Source organism: Danio rerio, chromosome 12 (assembly GCF_049306965.1).
Source record: "Danio rerio strain Tuebingen ecotype United States chromosome 12, GRCz12tu, whole genome shotgun sequence".
NCBI classification, from domain to species: domain Eukaryota; kingdom Metazoa; phylum Chordata; class Actinopteri; order Cypriniformes; family Danionidae; genus Danio; species Danio rerio.
Window position 1 is genome coordinate 7,782,451 of NC_133187.1, and position 12,395 is coordinate 7,794,845.

Below are 12,395 nucleotides of genomic sequence, written 5' to 3' on the forward strand. Positions count from 1 at the left end.
GTAAACACATTAATCATTATTGTCTTATTCAGATTAAAGCAACTAATTAGATTACTGATGTCCATGTAAACAGTCACTGACCCCAAACGCAGCCAAAGAAAACTCAATTACTTTCAGAAAAGATAATAAAGCTTCTGGAATGGCCCAGCCAATACCCTGACCTGAACCCAATAGAAAACAAGGAACATTCAAAAAGCAACTTATGTAAACACCGTAATCATACTATTTTTTTATTCAGATTAAGGCAAATAATTAGATTACTGATGTCCATGTAAACACAATCACTGACCTTAAACAGCCAATAGAAAATAAGGAACATTCAAAAAGCAACTTATGTAAACACCTTAATCAGAATAAGACAATAAATTGATTGAGGTAAATAATTAGATTACTGATGTCCTTGTAAACACAGTCACTGACCCCAAACACAGCCAAGGAAACTCTCAACTATTTTCAGAAAAGATAATAAAACTGCTGGAATGGCCCGAGCAATCCCCTGAACTAAACCCAATAGAAAATAAGGGACATTTAAAAAGCAACTCATGTAAACATCTTAATCATTTTATTGTCTTATTCAGATTACGGCAAACAATTAAGATTACCGATGTCCATGTAAACAGTCACTGACCCCAAATACAACAAAGGAAACTCTCAATTAATTTTACGCTGTGTTCACACCAGACGCAGAATGCATGGATAAACCATGAAATTCTCGCATAAATAGACGCCAGAACATTGAGTTTACTCGCTTCATTCACGCATCAAAATCAGCTTCATTCGCGTGTCAAACTCACTTCACAACAGACGGGGATTTTTGTGATGGGCAGGGCTTCTGTCTGCCTTGTGACTGTAGCTTTGTTGCTAAATGGCTAACATGGATTTTATTGAGAGAATAGTTGTGTTTGTGCATAATGAAGGCTGAAAAACAGCGTTGATTCATTTGGAGCAGTGTCTGAGTCCACTAGATCCTTTCAAAGATGCACCCAGCTCTGTGAGTTCAACTCATCCAAAAACTTAATGCCTAAAGTTTTGGAAGTTTGGAAGTTTTCAGCAGTGTTTCTAACTGAACCGAGCCCAGTTTGATCAACTGTTGTCCGGTGTCGGCAGGAGGATTTCCCCCCCAGGACACTAACAACAGGCACTACGTCATAAGCACGCCCCTACAAGAGAAAGCTCCTGATTGGTTAACGTGGCGCGAATGTATGCTGAAGTTCAGATTTTCGAACAAGAGCGATTCACGCGAAACGCACTAAGCAACTCGCGCCACTTCATTTGCACGACCTGCGTCATTCGCGTTGCCTTATTCACGCACATCACGCCGCAGGATGTCTATTCGCACTTTTGCATTCATTAACATCTAAACCACTCGGGCTTGACGCTTCTTCCACATCTGATGTGAAAGCAGCATCAGAAAATATAATAAAGCTGCAGGAATGGCCTGGCCAATCCCCTGACCTGAACCCAATTGAAAATAAGGAACATTCAAAAAGCAACTCATGCAAATACCTTAACCACTTATTGTCTTATTCAGATAAAGGCAAATAATTAGATTACTGATGTCCATGTAAACACAGCCAAGGAAACCCTCACTCTCACAGCTACTTTCAGAAAAGATAATAACTGCTGGAATGGCCACCCCAATCGCCTGACCTAAACCCAATAGAACACAAAAACTAAAGATCAGAGTGCATAGAATAGAGACCCGCAGAACAATCAAGATTTTTAGACTGTTAATTTTCAATTAAAACTCAAACTCGAGCAATGCATGAGACTCTATTGCCCATACAAGAGGCGTCTTTAAGCAGTGATAATAAAAAAGCCAGTTATGATTATTAATCAAATTCCAGTAGTTCAGTAACTTCTTGTGTCACTGTTATTATACATAATGTGTTTTTCTGTATGGTGTACTCTACAGTTACAAGCTCCTGTTGCATATTTAGTTTTAACTCTATACTTTTCTATATGATCTCACCATGCTGTAGAACTGCATCTCTCTGGGTCCTCTTGGAGGAGGCTGCAGCTGTTTCAGAACCGTACCATCAGGATGTTGCAAGATACCTGAGATTGAAAAAAATACTATCATCATGATTTCATTGCCATTTATAAAACTCATGCCACTGCTTCTGAACTGCACTTTCATTCATGCACACGGATGAATGAACGCTCTCATCCATGAGGTAGTTTAGGTGAACGGCAGTGAGTAGGCCGTTTTAAAGCTCATCTGACAGATCTGATGGGAAGATCACAGCGGTTGGTGTGTGTATATATGACATCACAGCCTGGCCTATATGCTGCTGAGAACTAGGTTGACAGGGCTTAGAGATTACGCTCAGAGACTCTGAAGCTCTGGATTTAGGTCAGGCTCTCCCTATTTAAAAATATCCATTTTAAAAGCTATCGGTAAACAACAGCAAACATGACAAGCATGAATTTATGACATCAAACATAGTCAACCAGGAGGTTTTTGATGGGTTTTAAGGCTTGAAGTGAATAGCATGCATATTTTATCCAGGGTTATTTGGAATTTAGAGTACATCTTATGTACAGTATGTATTCACATGCTACTGACTTCACCTTTAAGAAAATAATAGGTAACACTTTACAATAAGGTTCATTAGTTAATGCATTTACTAACATGAACTAATCATGAACAACACTTGAACAGCATTTATTAATCATACTTGAACATTTACTAATGCATTATTAACATTCAAGTCCATGCTTGTTAACATTAGTTAATGCACCATGAGTTAACATCAACTAACAATGAACAACTGTATTTTCATTAACTAACGTTTATTAACATTAATAAATACTGTAGTAAATGTATTGTTCAGTGTTTGTTCATGTTAGTAAATGCATTACTTTACATTAACTAATGAACCTTATTGTAAAGTGTGACCAAATAATAAATAATAGAATATAATAATATAGTAATAAAATACTTTTTGCTTAAAAGTTTGTTCATTTTAACAATACCTTCAAGATGATAAATTACAACATGTTTTAGGCTCGTTTACACTAATATAAAGCAGCACGATTCTGGCTAAAATGAGAATCACGATTTTTTTTTGCTTAAAATAAAGATCACGATTTTCTCACGATTCTGTAGATGTAAAATAAAGGTTAATACAGGTCTGCAATTATTATTGTTTTTCCTCAAACATGTGGTAAAACAACAATAATATTATGTGTAGGTCTGCTGGTTTCTATAAATAATTCTATTCTACTTATAATAATTCTGATGTTGAATAATGTTTGAGATATAGGCCTATGCTTGCAATCTGTCAGTGACAACATTATTAGACCATTTTATTCACTGGTAAAAATCAACATTATAAAGGCTAGAGTAGTTATACTGACACTGTAAACATTTATTGTCATGCACAGCTGTGTGTCCGAAATGAAAGAAAAAAACATCAAATGCTTGTCGCATACATAACTCTAAAATGCGATATGATTATTTAAATGATGTGCACGCTTTCGGTTTCATTTTCACTACTAAGTGCTGTTCATACTGTTCATGCTGTTCATACTGAATATTATTTACAACTTTATTACCTGTTCTTCACAGCCTATGCAGGTTCTGTTTACTAAAGTAGACAAGCGCGTCTATTATTAAGCACAGCGCGCGCTCGCCCTCTCTCTCTGTGTGGTAACAGCTCACGTCACGTGTGATTTCCCAGCCGCGAATACAGTATTATATGAAAACAAAAATTACACTTTTAGGTGAGTTATACCCTATAAATACAGTTCGTAACTCTTTAAACATCATTCTCGTGCAGCCGCCTTAGCTTCCTTCCTGAACTTGAAAATGTGATTAGCAGAATCAGAAATGCTGGATTAAGATCGTCTAGGGGGTCGAATCGAGATCGCGATCTTTTTTTGAGTAATTGTGCAGCTCTACACTAATACGTTTTAGTTTTAAAACGCATAAGTTTTGCTATGGTTGCGCCATCCGTCCACACTACGCCAGAGTTTTCAAGTGCCGAGAATTGAGCTTTTTGAAAACGCTGAAGAGGCTTTTTTTTCATCCTAAATCGCTGCTGCTCCGTGTCAGCGTGGATGGGGGAAACCGGAGACATCTGAAAACGTTCGCCTCTCTGATTGGGACCTTTTCCTCAATATTAGGTGCACAAGTTCAGTCTTGCATCGTCTTCTTGGAAGTTCAGACTTTACAAGTATGGAAAACAATCTCCTGAGGACATGTCAGATAAATCTTTAAAGAAAACAGTGTACTTTATAACCTCATTCACATCACCCTGGCTACATTGTTTCACTTTCTTAACAATAAAATGAAAACATGATACAAGGAACTGTCGATTTTCATATCGATATTAACTTGCAGACAGCAGAAACGTTGAGGCATCGTGGTGTAGCTACATATTTTATATGACAGTCATCGTCACTGTATGCATATTTATAACAAAACGCAGCCTATAACATTACTGCCTCCCTTCATTCTCATTGAAAATACAAAACATACCCTCTCTTTTGCTGAATATCTGTTTTAATAATCAATAATGGCCATTATAAAAGTATGACGTACAATAAGTTTATACATTATCGGAAATAAATGCAAGCAATCGGTCAAATGAGCTGAATTAGTGTACATGGTTACAATAATATAAGAACTTATCTTTGTGTTAAGGCAAAACACATTACCTGAGAACAATAATAGATTCAAAAGACCAAAGTCAGGGAATATGTCGTTAGATAAAGACAACAAGATGAATTAAATATTACGTTTAACAAATATAGTGAGATTAGATCCAGCGGTAGCTCATTGATGAACAGTCCGACGTGTACAGCTCTCACTGCTGCAGTTTCATGCTAGAGTGTGTGTTTGGTCACGTGATGTGCGTTTTCTGTGGTGTAGTGTGGATGGAGAGTTGTTCAGAAATGCTGGGTTAAAGGCGAGTGTGGACGTGGATTGTTTTCATTCTATAACGCCGTTTTAAAACTAAAATGTATCAGTGTAAACAGGGCCATATTGTCATGAAGGTACTGTATCTCTCTCTCTATATATATTTATTATTATTATTATATTATAGTAAAAGTTATTGGTTTCACACTAAATTAAATCATAAATCAATACATTCTACAAAAAATAAAAAAAATGATTTTTGGTTTATAACAAAACAAATAATCTTGAGTGATTATTGCTATTAATAAACATGCAATAATGCTGTAATGTTTCATAGAAAACATCATAGAAAATCAGCTTAGAACTTATAATGAAATACAATTATGAAAAACTTGTGTTACAAATTAGTGCTAGTTACAAATAAACATTAATTACAACAAACACATTTTATTAGTTTTAATATGTTATCAAACTATTTATTTAAAATGAACTGAAACACAATTCTTGTTTATGTGAGGAGATTTGTAAATTTATACTAGTAACAAGTTAATTCAATTCCGTCATGTTGTTCCAACACAAATCGATTATGTGGAACCCAGCATTGTTTACAGTGAAGTTCCTATAGTAAACATTGATGCATTAAATAACATTAACTTGCAATACATTTGCAATACAGTATTTATTAATCTCTGCTAATGCTGTTTAATTAAACATGCAACTGCTACTGGGAGACCATATCAGCTAAGGCTCATTAAATAAAGCTAAAATATACAACCATAAATAAAAAAATATTAACAAGGATACCTTTTATTTTGGTAAAGATAAATAATGTACACAAGAACAAAGCAACAATGAAAATTGTGCTTAATCATTTTCAAACTATTTATAACAACTTTAATGAAATATGCATCCATTTACCTTCAGATTAGTCTCTATTTCAGAGGTTGCCACAGCAGAATGAACCACCAACTATTCTGGCATATGTCTGACGCAGCGGATGCCCTTCCTGCCACAACTCAGTATTGGCAATCATCCATGCACACTTATTCACACACACTCATACACTACGGCCAATTTAGTATGTTCAATTCACCTGTGCCACATGTCTTTGGACTTGTGGGGGAAATCAGAGCACCTATAGGAAACCCACATAAACATGGGTAGAACATGCAAACTCCACACAGAAATGGCAACTGGCCCAGACGGGACTTGAATCATTGACCTTTTCTTGCAGTGAGGAGACAGTGTTAACCACTGAGCCACCGTGCCACCCCTTTTTAGTGAAATATTCTAACGTGTATTCTAAAACGTACAATTAAATAATGTAGAATGTTAATAATAATAATAATAATAATAAATATATTTAACAATTTTAGTTTTTTAATCTTCCACTTTTAATTAACACACGATTAAAACACAAATTTTTATTTTATTTTTTTCTTAAAGATAGACTTTTATATATTTTGAGAAAAAAATTTGTGTGATTCAACTCAAAAGAACATTTTAAGAAATAACTAGCGGATGCAGACATGAGTTAAATCTTTGTGGTATTTTACCGCATTCAATAGTCAAACTCATTTTGAAACTGCGCAACCACTGACTCACTATATGGATCAAATGTTAAGATTGTTTTGTATCATCTATGTTAGTATATCATGAGACAAACCCACTATGCAGACACAAACAAAGCTAATTGATATAACTTCTGTAGCATTAAGAGAAAAATCACATTTGAATGAATAGGGAAACAGGGTAAGTTCTATGTCTATTAACAAAGTTTTTGTAAAAAAAACTTAGATTAAAGGAAAAGCATACATTCTGGTGAAGGTCAAAAAAAAAGAAGAACTAAAACATAAGAAAAATAAAAGAATAAAAGTACTTTTATAAAGGTATAAGCCAAAGTACAAAGCATGTCAAACTGAAGTTGCCCTGACTTTATATGTAAGAATTTATACATTCATCCACTTTTTATTGCGCAAATCAGCAGTTAATATTTTAATACTTACATTATACATTAATCTTACGCTTAAATGTAATAAATTAAACATTTTTAGTTAGCGTTTTTTTTGCTTTATAATCATTCATTATTAAGTGTCCAGAAATGTGCACACTGTAAAGCCCAATAAGCTCTATTAACTCAAAATGTTTGAGGAAACTGATTGCGGCAAACCGTTTAAGTTTTAAAAACAAAATGTTCTGAGTACTGTAAACTTGTATAGTGAGTCATGCACACATATATTATTTGTGTTATATAATCAAACAGTTAAAGTATCAGCAACTATTACCAATTACTATTAGTAATTATTTTAATTATCAAATCGGTTCAATAAATAGAACAGATTAAGTCCAAACAACTATTAAGCTACTCAAATGTTTAGGTATTGGTTGTAGCATTAGAGTTAACACAAAAAAATTTAATTAACTACTTCATAACTCATTAGGTTATCGTTTTAATTAATATAATCAGTTTATAAGTTATCGTAACTCTTTTTCATGAAGTCAAAGTAACATTTTAAAAAATTCAAGTCAAACTGACTGTCATTTTCTCTGTTGGGTTTTACAGAGCATAAAAAAATCTGTTAAATATCACATTCCCACAATAGTTATTCAACAATTTTTATTTATTTTTTTTACAAACAAGATGTTGAGAGAGCTATGGAATAAAATATTAAAATTCATAAAATGCGAACTAATTAATTCAATACAAAATCCAGAAAGATCTATTTGTTTTTCTAGAATGACTTGCTGGGTTTGTTTTGCATGGGTTTCATTAAAACTATGGGCTTAATTAGGGCTGCGCCGATAAACAATATTATATTAAATCACAATAAAATGTATCATTAACAATGATAAACGCTGAACTTGTTTTTACTATACATTGATCCAAGAGCCAATCACACAGCAGAAATGTGCAACAATGGGAATCTAAAAGTGTGTTGATATTAGAGATGCATCAAATTTTCGGCCACCGAAAATCTATCAGCTGAAAATGTGTTAAATTAATGGACCCTCTAATTTTTTGTGGCTTCAGTCATTCTTGGGGCACTTTTAAATCTGGAAGCATTGACAACTTATATCAAAATGTATATCGTTATTGTTCAATATGGATAATAGTTATCGATATTACATTTTTGCCATATCGCCCAGCCTTAATATTGGTTTTACTCTATAATAATAGCAATCTGAGAACATTAAAATGAAAATAAAATATTGTCAAATCAGAGCATTTTTCACCCACAAAATGACAATCATGCTCAAGAGCAGGGGTATTTCACCAATTTTGGGGGGGAACTTTATTTTTTAAATCTTAATTCTGATGTAAAAAAAAACATTAGCATTGCATTTTCTAAAAATCAATACAAATAAAATTGTTTATATTTTAATTTAGGAAGAAGAGACAGAATAAAACAATTATACTTAACGCATAAACATAAATGATAAATCCAGGCAAGAGAACTGTCAAATCTAAGTCCATGAAAAGTACTTGATTATTACTGAGAAAGAACCCGATTATCTAAACATCTACGGGACTGTCACTGCGCACAGCACTTTTCTGTTTTGTTTAGTTGCTGCTACGTGACAGCCAGCTCTGTTTTACTGATCTCTGCAAATTCTCTTCTATATACACCACCTCTGCATAGTCCACACTTGTACATTCCTGTTCATACTATAGCCATCGGTTATATGCGGTCATGTACTTCTCAGGCTCATTTGTAGGCCCACACGGAATCTGCGCGGCAGAATTCCGTAGATTTTCCATAATTAATTCTATTTATTTACTTGAGTAAATGTGTGTAATATCTATATTTATTCTGTTTTTTATTAGTTACAGTAATATTATTGACGAATGTGAAAATGTGCATCTGATTTATGCACAATGCAGTTTGTACAGTAATATTTCTTTCTTTTAGTAAAGATGTTATAAGACTTGCTTTGTTTGCCAAATAAAGTGCATCTAATTGGATTTGCGATTTAAACATTAAATAAAAGTTAAAAAGGTATTACTTTTTATTTTGCAAATTAAGGTTTTAGTTATGATACTCCCAAAATAATTCCGCAGATTTTTACTAAAATTCTCAGCAGAAATGGCAAAAAACTTCCGCAGATTCCATCTGGCCCTAATCATTTATGTTGTTATAATTCATCCCTGTGTTTACATCTGCACTTTATAAATAATTGCATCATTCATGGAGTGGATGTGACTTATTTCATAGGTTGGTTATATATATTATATAGCCATTTATATGACAAATAAAAAAATCGTAAAAGAATCATCTCTAAATGTACTTATACTTGATCCAAACCTGTTTGAGATTCTTTTATTTGTTAAACATAAAATAAGATACTCTGAAGAAAGCTGAAAACTTGTAACCATTGATTTTCGTATTTGTTTGTCTTATTATGGATGTCAATAGTTTTCAGCTTTCTTGACAATATCGTTTAAGTATGAACATTTTTATAATATCTGCTAAAAAAAGAAAGAAACTCAAACAGGTTTGGAGGCATTCAAAAGTAAGTATATTTCATTTTGGAGTGAACTACCCCTTTAAATCTCACTAGAATTATAACTGTGACAACCAGGCCCGCTTTTTGAATAACAGAATGAAAATGAATGACATGAAAGGTGTACTGACCCACTTTATCAACGCCATACTTGTGTCCGGCCACCTGGTGAGAGAGCGGCACGCAGCCGTTCAGGTGAGAGCTCTGCGCGCCCTCCGGTAAACACGAGCCGCGGGTCACAACCGAGCGCGGGCACGCGAGCTCCAGCCTCCCCAGCGCCACGGACGAGTCCATTATGATGCCGAGCTGACAGAGACTTTTCTGCAAGGGCTCTTTAATTCTCTAGACCGCTGTCCGCGCACAAAATCACATATTGACCGCACAGCCTCGACGCGTCATCCTGATGTGCGTGTGCCCGATCGCGTGCCATCAGTCACGGCGCCCACGCTCGCGACCATATAACGAGCTTTTCACCTGGGCCACATCCCACTTCCTGGCTTCAGAGATGTTTACACTCCGCCCGCGGTAATTGGTAGGAGATGGCAGATACGGAACGAGCAGAGGACAAAGATCGACACGATATACTGGCGGAGTTAGTCATATCGCACGGGAACTCGCCGTCCTGCAAACGATTCGCTGTTTGTTTCCGCCCCGCACACGCTGCTGACGTGCGTCCCCGAGAGGCACGCAGCGTGTGATGTCACGACGTACAGAGCGCGGAAGCGTCTCTCCTTATTTATATTTCACCACAGTTTTCTTTTGTAACAGGGTCGATTTCAGGGTCGATTTTTGATTCATTTTACAAAACATTTAACTTTGACGAAAGCATGATTCTCTTTTGTATTGTAAAACTGGCTATGATACACTCGAAAATGCTTTTTAAGTTAATAATTTTTCTAGGTAAGTTTCACACCAGGTAAAAGTAATGTCTATTACTCCCACCTTTATTTTTTTTTCAGTAAATATTTAAAAATATTTTTATAATTCTTTGACCTCCAATACAAGAAACAATAAGGCTATATAAACCTCAAATAACAGAATAAAATATCCAGTAATTTTAAGGGCACTTATTTGACCCCTTTTTCACGATTAAAGATAAATCTTTTGTCTTCAGAATGATTGTAAAGTTTTAGCTAGAACATCCATCAGATTATTTATTAGACCTTTCAAAATTTTACAACTTTTTGCTCTTAACCACCATAGCTGTTTGATGCCTGTGCCTTTGATGCATAATTTCCTGTCAGAGTGTGCCTCAATCTCCGCCTCGGCTGCGTCAGATAAACAGCACAGTGACAGACATGAAGGAAACAGATCTCCTGTAACATTTGTGAGAAATACTACAGTAAGAACTTTCCCAATGATTATTTGATGTATTTGTTGTGGAGTTAATTCAAGCCTTTCTGCAACAATGAGTCACCTTCAAAGTCATTACAAAGTTTACGCATACAAACAGTGTCTCATTTCAGAGGCTGCATCCTCTGAAGGACTCAGACTTTAAAGGTCAGTGCTTCGAAGTCCACACAGGCCGAGGACAGATCTCATCATCTAGCCACCGTAATAGCTGCCGTTAATAAGCGGTAATAAACAATAGTAACTACTTTTTTTCAAAGTGATTTTAAAACTTATTATAAGCGATTTAAAGGCAAAACGAGGTTTACAAAAGCATGAACAAGTAAACTGTCTATAAAATCCCTTTTAGGGATTGTCATACTATTTTTGTTTATTTAGCATGTGTTCAGATATCCAAGTAAAATAAACCTAATTCATAAATTGAATCCTGAGTTTTCTTTTAAAAACGTCCTGCCGTTATCAGTGCGCAATTAATCTTGGGACGTTCGAGGCCACGAAGGATCCACCGGTTGTATCCTTCATTACCTGGAAAATGAAGGACGCATTAGCGGCTGCATTTGAAGGAGCCTTCGAATGTCTTTGAAGAAGCACACTTTAAATGCATCCTTCGGAGGATGCAGTCTCTGCAGTGAGACAGCTGTAGAAAATTAATGTTTATTTATCAATAAACATTCACATAACCTCACTAAAATAATATTAGAATAAATACATGAGGATTAACACTGAAAGTAATAATATTAAAGCAGTGTTTCTCAACCACATTCCTGGAGGACCACCAGCTCTGCACATTTTCCATGACTCTTTAACTAAACACACCTGATTCAGATCATCAGCTCATTAGGAGAGACTAAAAGACCTGTGATAAGTGTGACAGACAAAGGAGACATCCAAAACATGCAGTGCTGGTGGTCCTTCAGGAACGTGGTTGAGAAACACTGCATTAAAGGGGTATTTTTATCCCAAAAATTTAAATTCTGTCAAAAACTCACCGGTTTCAAGACAAGCTTTTTTTTCTGTTAAACACTAAAAGAATATATTTTGAAGAGAGCTGAAAGTAACCATTGACTCCTATAGTATTTGTTTTTTTCCCCTACTATGGAAGTCAAAAGTTAACAGGTTGCCTCCTGTCTTCAAAATATCTTTTGTGTTCAACAGATGAAACAGAAGTTTATAACCACTTGAGGCTGAATGAGTGAACCTAAACCTTCTTTGAAATGTCTTCATTTGTGGTCAGCAGAAGAAAAGACTCAAAAGGTTTGGGACCACTTTCAATTTTTTGGTGTGAACTATCCCTTTAACTCCGAATGACTCGCCTTTTTTAAATATTTCCGGGTATGGCCTCTCTTAAAAACATCACACACGATAAAAGTCTATTTGTGTGCTACTGAACGTTCGGTGACTAACGAGAACACTGATGAAAACTTTACCAAACAAAGATGGAGATGGAAAATTGTACATAACGGTATGATTTGTGTTCTCAAAGCACTGGGTAATAAAGAAAATCCCAAAGGCACCATTTGTGAAATCCTACTGGACTGTGCTTGTAATTGTGGAAAATCAAAACTTGTTTACAAACACCGACCACATTCATAGCTAAATATCGCTCGAATACTTGTGGGAATTTCTAAATGAGCTTCTAATTAGGTTTTGTTTATTGTTCAGGGTTTGAAATGGA

General features: G+C 35.1%; 1 protein-coding gene across 1 annotated transcript in view; it reads right to left on the bottom strand.

Moving 5' to 3' along the window:
- The window catches only part of ipmkb (inositol polyphosphate multikinase b), a 36,155-nt gene extending 26,330 nt beyond the window's left edge, over positions 1-9,825 (bottom strand). The window contains 2 exon segments of the mRNA NM_001080064.1: positions 1,973-2,058; positions 9,502-9,825. Of these exon segments, the coding sequence (NP_001073533.1) occupies positions 1,973-2,058; positions 9,502-9,664 (249 nt within the window). The 5' untranslated portion in view covers positions 9,665-9,825.
- Between the last annotated feature and the right edge of the window lie 2,570 nt (positions 9,826-12,395).